The following is a 20,478-nucleotide window of genomic DNA, read 5'->3' as shown; positions in this document are numbered from 1 at the left end:
AAACGGCACAGAGGATATGCCAGGCCTGTGTACTGGGACCAGAAATTGCGGAGACCAAGGCCCACGGGGGCGGGGCTGTCCTTTGCAGTACTGGCGAACTCAGTGCCGTGAGACAGCAGTTCTCGGAGTTCCTGTCGTGGCTCAGCAGTAACAAACCCAACTAGTATCCATGAGGATGCAGGTTCGATCCCTGGCCCTGCTCAGTGGGTTAAGGCTCCACCGTTGCCATGAGCTATGGTGCGGGCCGGCAGCTGTCGCTCTGATTCCACCCTTAGCCTGGGAACCTCCTCATGCCATGGGGTGGCCCTAAAAAGAAAAAAAAGAAAAGATAAAGCTGGAGGGCCTAGGCTCCAGACTTTGAAACTTATTACACCCACACACATCCAGACAATGACTTCGGACGAAGGACCAAAAGCAGTTCCCCAGGGGAAAGACAGACGCCTTGACACACGGCACCTGACCCACTGGACATCTGCGGGGGAAGCCACGAACCTGTAACTTGGACTTATACCTCACAACAGGCACTCACCTCAAAATGGATAACAGACCTCAATGCAAAACCCCAAACCCTAAAATGTGCAGATGAAAAGACAAGGAAAAACCTTTACTGCCTTAGACTGGGCAAAGACTTCTCAGAAAGCCACTAAAAAGCACAATCCATAAAAGACTTCATCAACATTGAAAACGTCTGCTCTCTGAGAGCCAGAGTTAAGAAAATCCAAACACAAGCTACAAACTGGGAGACCATTTTTGCAAGGCAAATACCTGGTATAGGACCTGCACTCAGAACACAAAATAAACTCACTCAATGGAGTTCCCGTCGTGGCGCAGTGGTTGGCGAATCCGACTGGGAACCATGAGGTTGCGGGTTCGGTCCCTGCCCTTGCTCAGTGGGTTAACGATCCGGCGTTGCCGTGAGCTGTGGTGGAGGTTGCAGACGTGGCTCGGATCCCGCGTTGCTGTGGCTCTGGCGTAGGCCGGTGGCTACGGCTCCGATTGGACTCCATATGCCGCGGGAGCGGCCCAATAAATAGCAAAAAGACAAAAAACAAACAAACAAAAAAAAACTCACTCAGTAACAAGAAACAGGAGCAAAACATTTGGACACACACTCACTAAAGAAGGTACAGGAATGGCGGTGGGCACAGGAAAAGACGCTGAATGCCATCAGGGAATGCACAGAAAGCCACAGCGAACTTCCTCTACGTGTCTACAAAATGAGCAAAAATCAAACAGACTGACTACACCAAACGCTGGCAAGGACACAGCAGCTGCAACGCTCCCGCACTCACACCTGGCAGAGGGGCAAAATGGTGAAGCATTTTGAAAAAGTGCAAAAACGTCTGGTAAAGTTAAGTATACACTTTCCACGTGACTCTGAGAACCTACTTCTCGACATTTATGCAAGAGAAATGAGAATTTTTGCCCACACAAAGGCTTATCTGTTCATGTTTCCAGCAGCTTTACTCATGACAACCAGAACCCATAAACCCAGATGTCCTTTAAATCAGGGTAACCGACTGTGGTCGCCAGAGTCACAGCCGCACCAACCCCACGAGCGCTGTCCTAGGCGAAGGGAGCCAGGCACAAACGACTGGGAAGTGCCTGCTTCCCCTGCGATGAGAGCTGGAAAGGGTAAAACAGGCCAGGTAGAAAGCAAATCAGTGAGGTCAGGGACTGGGGTGAGGAGGGCAGTGAGGTCGGGGACGGGGGTGAGGAGGGCAGTGAGGTCGGGGACGGGGGTGAGGAGGGCAGTGAGGTCGGGGACGGGGGTGAGGAGGGCAGTGAGGTCGGGGACGGGGGTGAGGAGGGCAGTGAGGTCGGGGACGGGGGTGAGGGAGACTGCTGAATGCGAGGGGCCTCAGGGAATGCTGGGTGATGGCAACACCCACTGTGGTCCCCAGTGTGCTGCTGGTTAGACTGTGGGATACACCTGCTAAAACTTAACAAACTACATATTTCTACCTTATTAAAGGTGGTTAAAATACCAAAAACTCTAGGGATGGTTATACAATTATAAATACAGTAAAATTCAAAGAGTTTTAAAAAATACAATAAACTCACACAAACTTGTGACAAAGAAGGGACATATGTCCCTCAAATTGTCAACGTTTTCTTTGGGTGGTGGGAGAATAGGTGATTTTTTTTTGCTTTTTAGGGCTGCACGTGGGACATACTCGAGTTTCCAGGCTAGGGGTCAAATTAGAGCTGCAGCTGCTGGTCTACACCACAACCACAGCAACACCAGGTCCAAGCTGTATCTGCAACCTACACCACAGCTCACAGCAACGCCAGATCCTTAACTCACTGGGCGAGGCCAGGGGTCGAACCCACAACCTCATGGTTCCTAGTCAGATCTGTTTCCGCTGCACAACAACGGTTTCTAATTTTGTTGGTTTTCAATTGTTTTCTTTGTACTTTTTATAGTTTCCATAATTTTAAAATGTAATCACTTACAGAAAAAGAAAAAACTTAAAATCCAAGTCTCCTAACAGAAATTGTACTGTCATTACCTAAAACGTAGGTGATATTAGGCCCAGCTGACAAATCGTTAGTCTTTAAGATACCAGAAAAGAAAAACCAGTCTGCTTGTAAGTGGAATATCCAACCGTGAAACGTACTTTCGACCATTTTTTCTTATGGTAGAAAAAGAACATCATTAATTTAAATGAAATGAAACAAAACCTGTTTGCACATTTTAACCGCAACAATTAATCACAAAATACAATGAAAACGGGGAAAATCTACAAGTGAAACTGTCATGAGAATTTTATATATAACGTAACTTGGATTTTTAATAACATTTGCTGCATATTTGGAAAACATTAAGAGTCGCATGGCTCACAGAAACACATGGCTTTCCTGTGATGAATTAACTTTAAATGCCTTTCTAGACAGTTGAAGCCTGAAAAGAAAATAAAAATCCCACAAGCGCCAAAACCCGAAAATCCTCCTTGACCCTGGGGACGTCCTCTCGCAGAACTCCCACTGTTTCTGCCGGAGGCCTGTACTTGGATTTCTAGTATTTCCTTCGTTACTGACGCTGAGACAATACTGAGGCCCACGGAATCCGCACCCGCGTCACATTTCGTGGAAGTGCATAACCGTGTGGTTTGGACAGCTGCAAAAAATGGTAAGTGAAAAACAAGATGCTGGCCCCCAGGCCTGGACGTTCTCCCTGAGGAAAGGAGGTGAGAATCCTAAGGAGCCCCGCTGTTTGCAAAGGTGGAGTCTTACCTGGTAGAGCTCTTCCAGGTTGTATCTGATGGAGGTACTACTCTGTATGGCTTTCACCGCCTCGTGAAGCTTGTGCCAGGTGTCCTGAGTGTAGTTATCAGGCAACTTCGGTCTGTCTGTAAATCCAGAGAGAGTGAGTGGGGAAGGGCATCATGCCAAGAGTCACACACCTTAAAAAAAAACTCTACAAAAAAGGACTCAAAGACACCTAGGTGACGAATATGGGCAGTAGCTCTTCCCCAAAGGAAGCACTGTATTTACACCTTCCTTGGGTTAGAGACTATGTGACCACAATGTTTCTCTCTTGCTGGGTAAATACTTGCAGTGTTGACACTTAGGACAAACACAGGTAGTCTTCTAAACAAGGAGACGTTGCAAATAAACAAACATGGAATAGTTAAGCCCCGACCAGATTTAAAGTTGAGTTAAATTACTCAACGTCGGGAGGGAGGTCTATGTGGAACGAAGACGCTTGCTCCCAGATAACGACAGTGACAGCGGAGAAAGTAATTAAATTAAGCGACATCACCCAGCGCTTCAGGGGCTGCCACTCGTTCTGGCTCGGCCTCGCCAACCACGACACCTGCGCTGCTTGGCCGAACTGAACTCCAGCCGAACCCTCCGTCCCGACGACACAGCCGCGGAGGGAAAGCGACCCCCGCCCGCCCCGCCGCGGCCCCGCACCCACCTCGGAAATTCTTGATCACGAGCTTCTTGGAGCCGCCGCTGCCCCCGGGCTTGGAGGTGACGGCGGCGGCGGCGAGGGACGCGGGCTTGGTGAGGCCGTTGGTGTGCCCGACGAGCGCCGAGAAGCTGCCCTTCCTGGGGGTCTCGTCGGCCATTGCCGCGGCCGCAGCGCCCCGCCCGGGCCTCTGCCCGCGCCCGCCTGTCCGCTCCCCCGGCTGCGCTCCCCGGTCCGGCCTGGCCCGGTCCAACCGCCGGATCCCGACGCCGACCGCGCGCCTCAGGCCTCGGGAGCGCGCCGGACCCCGACCCGACCTGACCCGGCCCGACCCGGCCCCGAGCTCGCGGACGCCGCAGTCCGCTTCCGCCGCGGTCCGTGTGGAACCTCGCAGCAGGCGAGCGGCCGGCGGGCCTGGGCACCTGGGGCGCGGAAGAGGCGGCCTCGCGAGCGGTTCGGGGAGTCGCAGCGCAGCCCCCAGCCCTCCTCAGCCCGGGCGCGCCGCCATGCCGGCCCGGGGCTCGCGCTCCCGCGCACAGGCTACCTCCGGAACCAAGGTGCGCGGAGGGCGGGGGCGCGGGGCCGGGACGGACCGCGGCCCGGAAGTGACGCAAGCAGGCGGCGACGGGCGCGCAGCTCCGCCGCACAGCAGGCGCGGCCATGGCGCACATCACCCTCAACCAGTACCTGCAGCAGGTAACGTTCGCCGGCCATCGGTCCCGCTGCCGGTTGACCTCCCGCTTCCCTGACCTGCGGCCCGGAGCGGGCTGGGGCCCGGGCGGGTCCGTTCGCCGGCTGCGCCGGAGCCCTTGGCCGCCAGACGGGAAGCAGGCGCCCTCACCGTGTATCCTGGGGGCTCGGGAGCCCCGGCGGCCGTGCCCTCAATTCAGGGGCGTGTGGGGACGGGGGACAGGCAGTGGTGGATGTAGGAGCCGGGGAGAGCAAGTGGTTCGACTGCAAGGGGGTTCTGTGTTGGCGCTCGGCGTGCCTATGTCCTTTGGGATTTGTGTCTCTGAGGAGTTTTGTCTAAACAGGCTCCAAGTGCAACGGGAGAGCGCAAATATGTTTTTGTGGATTCGAAGCTTGTAGTCTTTCCCCTGAGCCATGCTATTTCGCAGAACTAGAACCGTGGTAATCAGGACGGGGAAAGGGGGAGAGTGGGTTTTTAAAATATATGGAGACATTGCGGAGACTTGGTGAATAAGGCTGTGTGGTTGGAGAACAAACAGGGATGAATTAAGAATGATTCCCAGGTTTCCAGCTGGACAACACGTGAGCAGAACTGATTGGGAGGGAAAAATAAGTGTAGTTTTGGCCGTGTTGAGTTGGAGGCATCTGTTGACAACCAAGCCAAGCTATCTCTTTGGCAGTTGAATATAGTGTAACATGATTGGAACCATTAGTTGTTCAATTAATTGAGAAAGTTGGTTAAGATAGGAATCATTGGGGGGGGGGGAACAGATCCATGCTTTTATCTTAACTTAAAGGATATGTTCATTTCCAATCATTTGATTGAGACCTAAGACCTTTTCTTTAAGAGCAGGTCTACTTTGGCCTTAGCTTTGCAGAGTTAACATTTTTCACTATCAGTTTTTATTTAAAGTCAAACAAGAGCAGAGTTCCCGTCATGGCGCAGTGGTTAATGAATCCGAGTAGGAACCATAAGGTTGCGGGTTCCATCCCTGGCCTTGCTCAGTGGGTTAAGGATCCAGCATTGCCGTGAGCTGTGGTGTAGGTTGCAGACGCAGCTCGGGTCCCATGTTGCTGTGGCTGTGGTGTAGGCCAGCAGCTGTAGCTCTGATTAGACTCCTAGCCTGGGAACCTCCATGTGCTGCGGGAGCAGACCTAGAAAAGGCAGAAAGACAAAATAAATAAAGTCAAACAAGAACGCAGACATTTGAGATGTACAAAAATTTGTCATTTTTTGACAATTTTTTTTCTTTTAGGGCTGCACTTGTGGCATATGGAAGTTGCCAGACCAGGGATTGAATCAGAGCTGCGGCTGCTGGCCTACACCACAGCCACAGCCACAGCCACATTATCTCTGGATCCTGAACCCACTGAGAGGCCAGAGATGGAACCTGCATCCTCAGAGACACTCTTGGGTTCTTAACCCACTGAGCTACAACAAGAACGCCAGATAAATATTATTTTAAAATGTCATTTGGTTTGCTAGTTATAAATCATCTGCCATTACCCAGGCCTCCAGTATAGAAATATATAAAGTCAAAGTCTCCTCGCTCCCCCACCCCCCTGCCCAGCTCTCACCATACTGGCCAGGGGTCAGCTGGTGTGGCATGGGGCCCTGCATTTGTTCCTGTGCTAACATGCCACACAGCTAACTTTGCAAAATCGACAAAAAGCATATTGTGGACACTTTTCCACATTGCTCTAAGTAGGTGTACGTGATTCTCATGACACTCAGTACCCTGCTGTGTGACCGTGACGTTTTATTTTGTCACTGTCTTTCCCCTTTTATTTTATGTGTAGGTTGAATGAAAGCTCTCTGCATTTTGGATATATGTGGTTTTCAAGCTTTTTTTTTTTCTTCTTCATAAGCTGCATACGTGGATTTTCAAATGTTTGTTGGTATGGCTGAATAAAATTAGAATAATCCACTTTCATTAATAAGCAAATAATAAACACTGGCTTGTTCCACTTTTTCACTGTTTGCCTTCAGATCACATCTTAAGATGTAGTGATTGTGCGCTAAGGAGAGTGCTGACTTGTATCTGGATTATTCTCATTCCCCCGAGAGTAGGGGAGGTGAAGTGCAGGGTATATGCTGTGTGTTGCCTAGATTCTGTTGGGATAGATGTTTTGTCCTCATAGCTCTTCTCTTTTCAAACACTTCAGGTCTACGAAGCAATTGATACCAGAGATGGGGCGTCTTGTGCAGAGCTGGTGTCCTTCAAGCACCCTCATGTTGCCAACCCACGGCTTCAGGTCAGTGGAGGGGCCACGCACATGGTGTCCCAGGGCGCTGCAGGGTCACCAGCTTCCTAAGAGAAGGAAACTAATGTCACTGCTCCTCTCTGAAACGTGCGGAGTTCCTTGACGATTTGTCTGATTCCAGGCCACTTGCTGAACCGTAGCTGAGCACCGAGTCTCAGAGACTGTCCTGAGACACACGCTCATTTTCCTGCGTTTACTTCCCACAACACCTAACCTCTCTGGGGTTCAGAGAAGTGCAGGAGCACGGTGAGGTCATCTAGTGGACAGGCCTGTCGTCCCCAAAGCCCAAAGGTGGTTCCTGTGACTGTGAGCGAGGTTTTACCGGGGCAGAGCCATGCCCACTGCTTCCCACCGGCCGTGGGGCTGCCTGCCTTCCACAGGGCACAGCTGGGGAGGTGGGCAGTGGCCAGAGGCCTACAGAGCTGGCACCGTTTCCTGGCTGGCCTTCTGTAGAAACACCTGCTAGGGCCCTGCTCTGAACTCCCACGTCATTGATTTAGAGGATAAACGGTACCCAAGCAATAGCTTCCTAGAAGATGTTGCTGACATCTCGTAACTGCCCGTTTCCTCACTGATGCCCATGATGACGCTGGAGCGTGTTCCTGCCCGAGGAGCTTAATCCCTCTTTCGAGAGGAAAGGGAGATTCTACCTTGGTGGCTCTGTGTGGCAGCATGTGGACTGCACCTCAGACACGTAAACCAGTTTCTGGAGTAGAAGCAGGCGTGTCTTGGCTTAAAGTTTCCTCGGTCTTTCCAGTGTGCAGCCAGCATTGGAGACCATTGCTCTGAAAGGATGGGACTCGGGCTTAGCCTGCTGGCGGGTCGCGGCTGGTGCACGTCTGCAGCCCACTGGAGACTTGAGGCTGACCCCTTCGTTAAAAAACTTCGTCAGCCTTCCATCCGTTGGTCCCTTCCCTGGTGGCCGTTGGCTGACCATTGAGTCGGGGACGGCGGAGGCGGCTCTTTCTCGTGTTGTCACTGTTCCTCTCGCACTTAGGGACACAGATATGCCTGCTGTGTGGGTGCGGGGTCGCGGAGCCCCTTTTAAATGCGTTGTTTTGATGACCCATCAGGATGCCCGTGTTGCCTGAGGTCTGGCCCCTGAGAAGGAAGGGAGAGGTAGAAGGAAATGTCTGCTGTTCTCACGAGACCCAGAGAGGGGCAGACGGCACGGGGGGGGGGCGGTTCCTCCACCCCCGCCAGCCAGGCTTCGTCTCTGGGTCGCCCAGCCTCACGCAGGGGACGCGCTCTACCCCTCGCTTGTTAGGTACATGGTAGCTGCTTAATAAACCTTTTTTGACTGACTGGCTGTTGAATATTATTAAGACATATTAGGATATACAAATGCGACTGGAGTGGTTCCTGGTCCACGGCAGACGAAACAGAGCCCGTCCTCTTTTGCCCCGTATGTAGGTTGGGCTGGAGAGAGGCGTGGGGGTGACAAGCCCTCTGCTGGGAAGGGACGCCGTCAGCTTAAAGTGTAAAGACTCGGGAACAAAAGCGTGTCTAAATTTCTTTCTATGTAGTACATTCTTTCCATCCCAAGTAATTTTATTTTTTCCATCTTTCTTCTTCTCGTTTAGTTAGCGTCTCCAGAAGAGAAGTGTCAGCAGGTTTTGGAACCTCCTTATGATGAAATGTTTGCAGCTCATTTAAGGTAAATCTATGGATGAGCCAGGAAAGCAGGCGAATCTGGCAGTTGCTGAACTGACAGGCACTGGCTTGTTTTTCTGAGCATCATCGCATGTTTGAGGCAGTGAAGAATTTCTTTGGAAAAAGGAGAAATGTTTGTAATTTCACTGTGATAAAACCTACGAAAATCTTAAGCTTAAAATATTTGAAAATTATAATAAGCCTTTTCGTTTCCGGGATCATGTATGTTTTTAAAACTTGAAGTGCAGTTGTGATGCTGAGTCTTCTGTGCAATGCTCTGAAAAGCATCCTGCTGGCTGAACAGTAGTCTTTGTTCACTAGGGTAGAGAGCTTACATCTTTCTCATGGAAGTACCCGTCTGTAACCTCTTTGCCCTACTGGGAAGGACACCGGCGCGGAGCAGACAAAATGCTGCTCTCTGGGCGCAGGCGGGGCTGCTCTTTTCTCCTCCACAGCCTGGCCTCCGCTCGCCCTTCCGCCTGTGTTTCTCTGGCCTCCCAGAGCCGGCGGGCTCAAGGTGGGGCAGGCCTGGGGGCCCTGTGAGAGCTCTGGGAAGGTTCGGGGCACACTGTGTTCCTGGTAGCACCGTCCTGGCTCTGCGCCAGGCGATGAGCTTCCAGAGCTGGGGAGGGGCTGCCAACGTGGACTTTGCGCCGGGCATCTGTCAGGGCAGCCTTGCCTGGGGAGGCCGAGTCCTGGTGGAACCTGCAGCAGGGCTTCCTCGGACGTGGAGGAGCAGGTGGGATTTCCTCTCATGCGGGGGTGGCCACTTGTGCTTCCTCTGTGCTCTGCCGAGCAGGGGCTCCACCTCCCCCAGGCTCCACTGAGAGCAGGACCCAGTGATGGCGTGCGGCCCAGTCATGTCTGGTGCCCAGCACGGGCGCCCCGACCCCGGTCTCAGGCTCCTCTGCTTCCTTTCCAGGTGCACGTACGCAGTGGGCAACCACGACTTCATTGAGGCCTACAAGTGCCAGACTGTCATCGTGCAATATCTTTTGTCATGTGTGCCTGTGCAGCATTTAGCAGATACAGTGCATTACCTGGGGGTTGGGAACTTGAGGGGGGCCAGTTTTATTCGTAGCTTTAGGAAGAAGGAATTGAAACCTGCTGGAGGAGAAACTCAGCTGTTTCATTCAGGTGCTTAAAGTTAGCGCGGACTCTGGCCCCGTCTCAGCCCAGGAAGGAGGGACGCTGGTTACGACTGAGGACTGTGTTTAACTCCGTGGAGGCCTTTGAAGCGTTCGGTGCAGCACAGGGGCACTTGCTTGCGGTCGCGGGACCCTGGTCACCTAAGCAAGCCTCGCGGCCGGGGCCCTCGTCCGCGACACTCTGGCGTCCGTGTCCCCAGACCCCAGGTGCTCGCTGTCTCCCCACCCGTTTAACACTCACCGAAGAGCGTCGTCGCTGGCCAGCTGGGGCTCCTTTGAGTTCAGGAGTTCTGTCATCGGTGAAGGAAACGTCACATCCCAGATTCTAAAGTGCGTCACACGTAACGCGTCATCGTCTGGGCTCAGAGGAGCTTAAAAAGGTGTGAAGTTGTCCGTTTTAAAAAATCTCAGCAGTAGTCTTTCTTGCCGTGGGGAAAAAGCGTATGAAGTAAGTGCACTCGCTGTGCTTCTGCCTAGTGAGACTCGGGTCCTTGCGCCGTGGGCTTATGTGTTCTTGCCCTTGCAGAACCAGCTCGGTGACGCGCACACAACGTGGCAGCGTCGGCCCGCTCCACCCGGAGCCCCAGCTCTTGTTTCTTCTCCTGTGTCTACCATTGCTTGAATCTTTATGTCCGACTTTCCTTAACACAGCACATCATTCCTACGGGCATTTCAGGCCCACAAAGAAGAAAACTGGTGAGTATGAACCGAAACAGCTGGGAATTAGCAAATGGCTTTCTTCTGTTTAGAAAGCAGAACCTCTTAAAAAAAATATATTCTCAACGTGGGGGTTTGTGTGGTGGCTCAGTGGGTTTAGAACCCGACGTAGTGTCTGTGAGGATGCAGGTGTGATCTCTGGCCTCACTCAGTGGGTGGAGGGTCTGGTGTTGCCGTGAGCTGCGCTGTAGCTGCAGATGCGGCTCAGATCTGGCGTGGCTGTGGTGTAGGCCGGCAGCTACAGCTCTGATCCAGCCCCCGGCCCAGGACCTTCCATGCGCTGCAGGTGCAGCTGAAAAAAGAAAAAGAAATTATTCTCAGTCAGCGTGTGTTGTGTTTCCTGGGTTGGTGTTCAGATGCGACGCTGGAGAACATCAGCACAGACAGCGGAGTTTTAATCGTCGGTGTGGACCTAAATGGCGCCGCAGCCAGATTGTTTGCAGTGTGTTCCCACAAATAGGAAGGGTCGGTTTTTATCTCAGCCCTTTCAGGCCCCCAAGTAGTTATCAAGTTTTTCTTTCCTTTAATTGTGAATTCCGAACTTATGTTTGGTTTTAAACTTGGGTAAAAGATATAGGTCAACTGCAGTTCATTTGGGTGATGGAATATATAATAATTGGGTCCTTTTAATTCCTTGATAAATTACTTTGTGGTCTATTAACAAGTCTAGGTAAACACTGACATTTTGTTTAATGAAATTGAAGGCTTGCAAATACCTTTTACTAAGAAAAGGATAAAAAGGAAAAAGCTCCTTTTTACGTGCAGTTCTGAAGTTGTTTGATGACACCCTGCCCGTTACATACCTTGGCCCGGCTTAGGGAGTCTGAGTGCGGCTGACCTCACTGTCTGGGTCGGGGCGGGAGCTGCAGGACGGAGCGGTCCTGGGCCAGCATGGCGAGGGGTGCCAGGCCGAGGTCAAGGAGACGGCCATTGGGGTAGTGGCCCTGGGGTGACCGTCCTGCAGACGCAGCTTCTGACCTCGGAGCCTCTTCTCACCCGCAGGGCTCTGCCTGTCATGTACGCCGTGGCCCTTGACCTCCGAATATTTGCCAATAACGTAAGTTCTGATCCCGTCACTATTGATGAAACCCAAACTCAGGATCCATCTGTTGCTCAATTTCATGTCAGTCTTTCAAGACGCGTTGGGGACGGGCGGGTGGCGTCCGTGTGGCCGGCGGCAGGGGGTGGCCTGCCTCACCGGTTCCACCTGGACGTGGACCCAGGCCGCAGCCGAGCTGGCTCGGGTTAGAGGAGGCGAAGGTCCCCACCTAGGGGGCTGTTCCCCTGGGGGTCGCCGCAGCCCTGCTTGACTCTGGGCCGAGCGCTCGGTGACTTCTGGTTGGGCCCGCGCCCGTCCGGCGCCATCCCAAGGAACACGAGGTACACGTGTTACAGTTCAGGGCTTGGGGGCCTGGCAGCGTGAGCTGGTTGAGGAGGGGCTGGGTTTGCGGGCGAGCAGCACAGGCTGCAGGCGCCTCGTTTCGAGACGTAGCCCAGACCCGGCGGCCGCGCCTGCACCTTGTGCTTCTCAGCACCTGCTGGCCGCCTGGCGACGGTCCTCTGAAGCGAGGGGTCAGAGGAAGTAGAGAGAACGGCTCCCCCTCCCTCCCGCAGGCGGATCAGCAGCTGGCAAAGAAGGGCCGGGGCAGAGTCGGGGACATGCTGGAGAAGGCGGCCGAGCTGCTCATGGGTTGCTTCCGCGTCTGCGCCAGCGACACGTGAGTGCCCTGCGTGGCCAGGGACCATCCTGGGGCACAGGGCTCCCGTGTCCGGGCTCTCTCCCCTCCCCGGGGCCCCTTCCGCTCCAGCCTCTGCTGCACCCCGCCCTCTCCGGGGGCCCCTTTTCTGGACGCGCCATTTGTTAGCCCTTCAAAGACCCTCACTTCAGGGCCCCCTCTCCAGGGCATGGCTGGTGCTGCCTCTGCCGCCCGGTGCGCCCCTGGGCCCAGGACCTTGACTGACGCGCCGCGGGCTTTTCTCCTCCTGCTCCTTGGGGTTCACTGAGTTTCTGGGATCTCTGAGCTGACGGGTTTTTGGGGTTTCATTGCATTTTTAAGATTTAACGTTTACATTCATCCTTTAGCCACTTTTTGGCCCTGTTCTCGTTCGCCCTCCTGGACTCCCGTCCCTGTGTGCTCACCTCGGGGCTGTGCTCTGCGGGGCACTAGGGGCCCTGCTTGCTTTCAGTCTTCTTTCCTCTCCTTCAGTCTGGCTCACTTACACTGACCTGCTTTCAAGTTGGCGGCTCTCATCCACCATTCTTAACTCTGCCGTCGCTTATTCTAGACTTTCCATCCGATTCTACATTAGAGTTTCCGTTTTTCCTCCCAAATCCACCTCATTATAAAATCATGGCTACTTGTTTGGTGGGGAGTTTTAGGAAATTGTAAAGCGAAGGAAAATAAGGCGTTCCCCATGTACACCCACCACGGGTGTTCCCGGGAGTGTTCCAGCTTCTCACACCCTGTCCCGCGGCCCTGGGTGGGAGCAGGTCCTCAGTGTCCGGGACCCTTCCCCACGGAGGCCTTCCCGCACCTTGTCCTCTGCCTGGCACACCCTACCTGCCCCGCCTGCGCTCACTTGAAGCTGTAGGCCTCCGCTGTGCCTCTCGGCCCCGAACCTCAGAGCTGGGAGTTGGAGAGGTCTCCTTTCACGTGTCCTTGCTGCAGACTGGCCCCTTGTTTGCTGCACCCAGGGGAAGTAACTCTGGGGATGGTTTGATGCCAGGGTCCGCGAGGGCATACCTGTTGCCCGCACCGTGGTAGCGTTCAGTGAATATTTACCTCAAGGGCGCTTGGAATTGTGTTTGCCTGTGTATTCCTGCAGTGATCTTCCCTGACCTTGGATCTGGCAGTGGTTTTCTTGGATATGACACCAAAATCATGAGTAACTAAAGAAAATAGATAAATTGGACTTCCTCAGAACTTAAAACTTTGGTGCTTCAGAGGACACTCTCAAGGAGTTCCCATCGTGGCTCAGCGGGAGTGAATCCCACTAGCATCCATGAGGACGCAGGTTCAGTCCCTGGCCTCGCCAAGTGGGTTAAGGATCCGGCGTTGCCGTGAGCTGTGGTGTAGGCCGGCAGCTGTAGCTCTGATTAGACCCCGACAGCTGCCGGCCTGGGAACCTCCATGTGCTGCAGGTGTGGCCTTGAAAAAAAAAGGATACTATTAAAAAAGGAAAAAAGGGACCATAGAATATGGGGAAATGCTTGCAAGAAGTAAGCCCGCTGCTCAGGCTCTGACGGCTCCAAGGAAGAGGGCCGGTGATCAGTGCCCAGAGGCCGCGGGTGTGAGCGCACGAGTCCAGGGGGCGGCACAGTGGCCTGTGGCGGTCAGCGGGAGACGCACGTGTGTGGGTTGCAGCGGCAGTGGCGGGAGAGGGCGCCTGGGACGTGGCCCCCACAGGACGGTCGCCAGGCCCTCAGGGAGTGTGCAGTGACCGAACGGTCCTCGGAGTAGACCCTTGAGACCACAGCAGCCCCAAGCTGAGACGCTCCTTTGAGAGTCTGCTCTGTCCCGTCTGGACGGGTCCTTGGCGCTGAGCCAGCCGGTGCGCGCGCTTCTGTTTCACACCCTCCGGGGGCGGCACTGGTGCCCTTCGTCTCTGCTGCTGGCGGCAGGAAAGGACGCCCTGGGGCTGCCGTTGGGCTGAGGCTTGTGCGGGGCACGCACGGGAGCTGGCAGGGATGGCAGAGCGCGGCTGCGTTGTCGCTCCGAGTTCCTGTTCACAGCATCTGAGTGTCAGGAGCGGTTTCCCCAGCTTGTGGCCACGGCTCCTTTCCCCTTTTCCCCTCGGGGGCTCTTCTTGCTGGGAGGTGGGGGGGGGGCCTGGTGCGCACTGGTCTTGGTGTTTCCAGGCCTCCGGCTGCTCGGCCTCAGGGCCTGTGGTCCCACTGGGGCAGGGCCGGGACAGACTCGGCTCTGCGTGGCTCTGTGACGTATGGTCGAAACACTCACGCAGCAGTGAAGCTAGAGGGGCTGCATCTGGACGCTGTGAACGCCCCGCTTCATCCAGCATCGTGTCCTGCACTTGCTCTGCGGCTCTTCCTGGGTCTCCCCTTCTGTCCGTCTGTCCATCTGTCAGTGTTGCTTTGCTCTCTTCTTTTGAGATGTTTCAGAGGTAATTGTGTCCCGCAGTAACTTCTCCCCCAAACATGTCCGTTTCTTGAGTCTTGGGTAAAACTGACAGGCAGTGAGGCCCACAGACCTCAGCTGGAGCCCGGCTCCCGGCTGAGCTGACAAGTCCTCGCCCCTGTGTTCCTGGCCCTGCTGAGCTGTAGGGTCCCCTCCTCCCGCCGGGGCAGGACTTTGCTTGTTGTGACACTCACCAGGCCACCCGGCGCGTGCTCCAGGGCGCAGCCGTGCTGTGTCATGGCTTCATGATGTCCTGACGTAAAAGTGCTTTTCCCACTTCTCACAGATGCTTTCCAACGGCCTTTACGCAACATGCTGCGCACCAGGCCGTTTTCATCTGCCAGGCCGGGGGGTCACCCCAATGCATAACTGCTCTTAGAACTCCCCGCATGGTCTCTTCAGTCAGAGAAGACACCTCTCGTGTGATTATGTTATTTCAGGAATGTGACTTCAACTGGGGCCTCTTATCTCAAGAGAGTGGCTTGTTCGGGACGTTTGTTTTGTGATCTAGACCCAGGATTGTTGCTCTGTAACTGTGTAACTGTAAGCTCTTTCTGCAGCCGCGCTGGCATAGAGGATTCTAAGAAGTGGGGCATGCTCTTCCTGGTGAACCAGTTATTCAAGATTTATTTTAAGGTATTTTCTGTGTGCATGCTGTTTCCCTCTGCCCATCTTCCCAGGAGGCACAACCTTGGCTCCAGCTCCAGGCGACGATGCGGGCACAGGGGCCGACGCGGGGAGCAGCCTGGGCTTTCACTCCCAGGCCTGCCGCCCGTGCACACGTGTGCTCTGCGCCCAGAGCCGGGGGTGGCGGGTGGTCCATGTGAGCAGCAGTCGCTTTTGATGCTGTAAATCCTACCTTGAGGAGGCCCTTAGGACCCTGGGGTCACGCGCAGCCAGGCTGTTTTTGGAAACAGTGTTGCACGTCGATTGTTGTTTGTTACAGATCAACAAGCTCCACTTGTGTAAGCCGCTCATCAGAGCCATCGACAGCTCCAACCTGAAAGACGATTACAGCACTGCCCAGAGGGTGACCTACAGGTACTACGTGGGGCGGAAGGCCATGTTCGACAGCGACTTCCAGCAAGGTGCGCCAGCGGCCCTCGCCCTCGTTGCCGAAGGGAAGTGCAGGTGGTGACCGCATCCAGGCTGTCGGTCTTTTAGAATTTTTGAGACTGAGTGGTTACATCCCGTCCGAGGTTTCTTGACCCACCTGGGTCTGGGAGGCAGTCACCTGACTCCCTCCTGGGGACGGAGCCATGCACGGCTGCTCTGCGCGCAGCCTGGCCCGCGTGCACCTGCCCCGTGGACCTGCCCTTGCGCTGGGGCTTGTGGCTGTGGGTGGCGGGCTGGCGCCACATGAGGGCTGCGCTTTCATGAAATCACGTTCTGGGGTTCGTGGCTTCACCTTTTTCGAGGACTGGGAGCCGGTTTTGGTGGTTGTTTTTGAACCTTCTGAGTGGCTGGCATGCAGTGGTTCTTTCTGCTGCTTCTCGTGTCCTCAGGCCAGACTGTTTAAACTCACTTCCTCAGTGGTCCCTTGCACACGAAGCCGTGTGACTTTCGGCCACACGTGATACATAAATTGCTTTTCTCTCCTGTATCGATAGCCTCGGATGCTCTGATAGCAAAAATAACAGCTCTTTCTTAACGGCAGTTTTTTATTCCCTGGGGTCAGACAGACCAACTTGTCATTTCCTTTCACGAAGTCTTTCCCGGAGCCGTGGCTTTTGAAGGAGAGCTTGCCTTGGCTGTCCCCGCCGTCTTTTCTTCTTCCCTTAAAATAGCAAAGGCGTAAACGCTTTGAAGGGACTGTCAGCCCCCGCAGCAGAGGCTGCATCTGTCTCTCGCTGAGAGTTGGCCCTCACGTGTCCATGGGTCGTCTGCATCTGCAGATTCAATCAGCCGCAGACCTCGTGGTCCTGTCGTGGTCACTGTGGCAAACGCCCGCGTGGGCGCGGCCGGGCGGCTCAGACCTTCCTTGTTTCAGGGTCAGCCGTACCTTCAGGGGAGTCTCTGAAGGGGTTGCCCTGGGTTTTCTCTCCGTGTTCATCGAGCCGGCTCTTTGAACACCTGACACGGGGCGCGGGCTGGCGTGCTCCCCTTCGCGGCACGCGGCCGTCCTTTCTGGACCCCGTAGGGCCTTTCGCAAGGCGTCGGCGGGCGGGGCCGTGGGCCGCGGCCTGACGGCTGCTCTGCCCGGCGTCCCCGCAGCCGAGGAGTACCTGTCCTTCGCCTTCCAGCACTGCCACCGCTCCAGCCAGAGGAACAAGCGCCTGGTGCTCATCTACCTGCTGCCCGTGAAGATGCTCCTGGTAAGGGCTGCCCCGCACGCGGGGCCGAGGGCTTTCTGCACCACGGCAGCTGGTGGTGCTGGGTCCCGTCTGACCCCCAGACAGGGAGGAACAAGCCTTCCTTGCGTGTGCCTCGAACCCCTGTGTCCACTGCCGACACTCCCAGGTCCTTCGAGAAAGGCTTTTTGTCTGACTCGAGTTTCACGCGTGGAGGACAGATAGAATAAATGCGTATTATTTCTCTTCCCTCTCAAACTCTCAGCTGATGAAACGGGTGAGCTGAGAAGGGAAAGGATTGGCCCAGCCTGTCTGTGGCTGTCTTACTTGGTCACCAAAAGTTTTTTTGTTTGTTGTTTTTTTTTTTTTTTGTCTTTTGTTGTTGTTGTTGTTGTTGCTATTTCTTGGGCCGCTCCCGCGGCATATGGAGGTTCCCAGGCTAGGGGTTGAATCGGAGCTGTAGCCACCGGCCTACGCCAGAGCCACAGCAACGCGGGACCCGAGCCTCGTCTGCAACCTACACCACAGCTCACGGCAACACCGGATCGTTAACCCACTGAGCAAGGGGTGAACGAACCCGCAACCTCATGGTTCCTAGTCGGATTCATTAACCACTGCGCCACGACGGGAACTCCTGTTTGTTTGGTTTTTTTTGATGTTTATAAGGAAATGACAAGCAACTCACTAGCAAATTCATTTACGAAAGCAACCCCAAGGTGATAGAGCTTCCTTTCCTCCCATTTAAAAATGTTTAAAAATTACCAAAGCACCACACACACGTAGTTAAAACGGCACTAGTTTAGGGCGGCTCATAAAGGAAAGAGCAAGCGTCCCCCCCCCCCGCTCTGTAGGCACAGCCAGTGGGCTTCCTCAGCTGGTTCTTCTGGAAGCTGTCCCCATTTTCCCATTCGAGCCCTCGCCTTCTCACCTGCCTCCAGGACAGTGACACAGGCGGGGAGTGGCGTTGTTTGCTGAGGTGTCAGGCTGCTTTCAGTTCCTGTTCGGCTCCTTCAGAAGACGGTCTAAGAAACACAGGTTGCACATTTTGGGGGTGTTTTTGCTTTTGCTCTTTAGGGCCTCGCCCACAGCACACTGAACTTCCCAGGCTAGGGGTCCAATCGGAGCCGAAGCTGCCGGCCTGCACCACAGCTCAGGGCAACGCTGGATCCCTCACCCACTGAGCAAGGCCAGGGGTCGAACCCGCATCCTCATGGAAACGGGTCGGGTTCTGAGCCACAGTGGAAACCCAGGTTGCGAGGTTTGAAAACTCTTTTACTTGATAGGAGTTTCACCAGAGACGATTCTGTTAACAACATAAGGTTCTTATTCTGGAAAATGACTTCGTCTTAGGGTCACATGCCGACCATCGAGCTTCTGAAGCGGTATCATCTCATGCAGTTTGCTGAAGTGACCAAAGCTGTGAGGTGAGTGTCCCGCTCGCGGGGGCTCCTCAGGCGCAGCGTCGGCAAGGGTGCCTCACGCGGGAGCCGCCTTGCTCCCGCCCGGGGCTTGCTCGTGACCGACCGTGTCCCTCCCGTGGCCCAGCGAAGGCAACCTCCTGCTGCTGAACGAGGCCCTGGCCAAGCACGAGGCCTTCTTCATCCGCTGCGGCATCTTCCTCATCCTCGAGAAGCTGAAGATCATCACCTGCAGGAATCTCTTTAAGAAAGTGTGAGTGCGGGGCTCCCGTCGGGGCGCGGCAGAGAGGAGGCCGACGGGGGGCCAGGAGGTGGCAGGTTCGATGCCCAGCCTCGCTCGGTGGGCTAAGGACCCGGCGTTGCCGTGGGCTTTGGTGTAGGTCGCAGACGCGGCTCAGATCCCGCGTGGCTGTGGCCGTAGCTCCGATTAGACCCTTAGCCTGGGAGCCTCCACATGCTGCGGGTACAGCCCTGAACATACACACGCGCGCGCGCACACACACACACACACACACACACATGCGAAAGTGTAAGTGCAGGGCTCCCTCCTTGTGGGTTTGGCCGCTGAGCCGCCTGCGCTAGGTGCTGAGGTTGGGAGACGGACGCCGTCGTCTGGGCAGGGCTGGCGTCTGAGCAGGTGAGGCCGCCCCATCCTCTCCTTCTGTGGCCGCCGGGCCATGGCGTACAGCCGCCCAGGGGACGGAGGGGCAGCTTGGCCGTGCTGGAGAGGGGCCTGTGTAACAGGTGTCTCGTGGCCGCCCCGAGGACCAGGCGTTGCGGGGTTTGTCGGAGCCGCAGGACTGCCTCCCGCTCCTTCAGCGGGACCAGCTGAGCCTGCGGGAGGCGAGCTCCTCTGCAGCCATCTGTTCCTCCACGTGGCTCCGGGAGCTGGCTCTTCTCTGAGGCCTGCTCCCGCCAGGAGCTCAGTCAAATCGAGACAAAGCCAGACGCTTCGTGGCTGTGAGGCCCACGCACATCAAACCCCTAAGACACCGACCACCGTCGGGCCCGCCGACGTCAGGGACGGGAGCACGTGGCCGCACGCGCATCCGAGGCTCAGGGGAGGCCCAGGAAGCCTGACAGGCGTGTTGGTCCTGCGGCCTTTTTCAAGCGGGACGTGGGCGGGACGCCTGGACGCTCCTCTGTCTCCGGCGCCTCCAGCAGGCGGCAGAGGCTCCTGCCCGCGGAGCGAGCGGCGCCTGGTGGGGCCCTCCTCCCGCTGACGCGGCGCCGGCTGTTGGTGACTCGCGTCCCTCTGCGCGCCTCCAGGTACTTGTTACTCAGGACACACCAGTTGTCCCTGGATGCTTTCCTGGTCGCGCTGAGGTTCATGCAGGTGGACGACGTGGACATCGACGAGGTCCAGTGCCTCCTGGCCAACCTCATCTACATGGTGCGAGGGCGGGAGCTTCTGTGCGGGCGGCTCTCCTGGAACGCGCGTGGCCTCAGGAGGTGTCGCGCGGCCCAGAGGGCCGGGTGGGCGGTGGGCGGCAGCGGCCCCAGGGACCCCCGCGTCCCATCCTGTCGGGTGTGCCTCTTCCTCGTCCTCCTGGTGCTGACTGCATGGTGGCCGGGGAGCCTGGGCGCGGCCCTGAGCTGTTCCCCTCTCCGCAGGGTCACATCAAAGGCTACATATCACATCAGCATCAGAAGCTGGTGGTCAGCAAGCAGAACCCGTTCCCCCCGCTGTCGACCGTGTGCTGAGCGCGGGCAGCCCTCCGGCTCCTGCCGAGAACCGCGGCGTCTCTGGGCTTGTGTCCCGGGAGCGGAGACCGGGTTGGCCAGCCCTCGGGGGACCTCAGCCTCCGTCACCGCAGCCGCGCTAGCCACCCAACCAGAGCGGGAGCCCCGTTGTCGGCTCGCCTGTGGCTGAGGCTGCACAGGGAGGGACATGGTCTCCAGGGCCACTGGCTTGCTTCTCGTGTGGGTCCTGAAGCTGTCTCTGTAACACTTTCTGTAAAGGAGCCGTCCCAGTCCTATGCGGATGGCAGACCCTGTACCCAGGCTTCTGGGATATGTGTTTTATGTTTATTCTGAGTGTCTGTGTGATCAAAATGCTTCGTTAACTTAATGCCTCTTTTTCAAGTTGAACTTAACTTGATTCAAAATTTCTACGTTTTGGGAGTTCCCCTCGTGGCTCAGTGGTAATGAAGTATCCGTGAGGACATGGGTTCGATCCCTGGCCTCACTCAGTGGGTTAAGGATCCAGCGTTGCCATGAGCTATGGTGTAGGTCGCAGAC

General features: G+C 55.6%; 2 protein-coding genes across 3 annotated transcripts in view; one reads left to right on the top strand and one right to left on the bottom strand.

Annotated features, from left to right (window-relative positions):
• CUL4A (cullin 4A) overlaps positions 1-4,460 on the bottom strand; it is a 32,245-nt gene extending 27,785 nt beyond the window's left edge. Inside the window, exons 1-2 of the mRNA XM_047755713.1 lie at positions 3,926-4,460; positions 3,238-3,353 (exon numbers count right to left, since the gene is read on the bottom strand). Of these exons, the coding sequence (XP_047611669.1) occupies positions 3,238-3,353; positions 3,926-4,079 (270 nt within the window). The 5' untranslated portion in view covers positions 4,080-4,460. The remainder of the gene's footprint in view (positions 1-3,237; positions 3,354-3,925) is intronic.
• A 77-nt stretch (positions 4,461-4,537) lies between these two features.
• PCID2 (PCI domain containing 2) lies at positions 4,538-20,308 on the top strand. 2 transcript variants are annotated; one of them, XM_047755886.1, is made up of 15 exons: positions 4,538-4,615; positions 6,776-6,865; positions 8,458-8,531; positions 9,450-9,515; positions 10,330-10,371; positions 11,395-11,449; positions 12,007-12,110; positions 15,089-15,164; positions 15,475-15,616; positions 16,743-16,843; positions 18,170-18,243; positions 18,365-18,490; positions 19,507-19,632; positions 19,690-19,691; positions 19,852-20,308. In XM_047755886.1, exons 1-15 carry the CDS (start codon positions 4,580-4,582, stop codon positions 20,061-20,063), a joined length of 1,326 nt encoding a protein of 441 aa, XP_047611842.1. In that variant the 5' UTR covers positions 4,538-4,579; the 3' UTR covers positions 20,064-20,308. The 2 variants fall into 2 exon arrangements, with proteins under 2 accessions (XP_047611842.1, XP_047611841.1); XM_047755885.1 differs by lacking the exon at positions 19,690-19,691 and having other exon boundaries at positions 19,507-19,630.
• Positions 20,309-20,478: the final 170 nt, after the last annotated feature.

Source organism: Phacochoerus africanus, chromosome 13 (genome assembly GCF_016906955.1).
Source record: "Phacochoerus africanus isolate WHEZ1 chromosome 13, ROS_Pafr_v1, whole genome shotgun sequence".
In the NCBI taxonomy this organism is placed as follows: Eukaryota; Metazoa; Chordata; class Mammalia; order Artiodactyla; family Suidae; genus Phacochoerus; species Phacochoerus africanus.
Note: the sequence above shows the minus strand (reverse complement) of the source record. Positions and strands in the feature narration are given on the sequence as shown.

What these genes read in the sequence shown, in the direction of transcription:
- PCID2 (XM_047755886.1), top strand. Translation starts at nt 4,580, where the DNA reads ATGGCGCACATCACCCTCAACCAGTACCTGCAGCAG. An exon ending in CGCGTCTGCGCCAGCGACAC is followed by an intron (nt 12,111 to 15,088) that starts GTGAGTGCCCTG and finishes CTCTTTCTGCAG; the next exon opens with CCGCGCTGGCATAGAGGATT. An exon ending in TGCCCGTGAAGATGCTCCTG is followed by an intron (nt 16,844 to 18,169) that starts GTAAGGGCTGCC and finishes ACTTCGTCTTAG; the next exon opens with GGTCACATGCCGACCATCGA.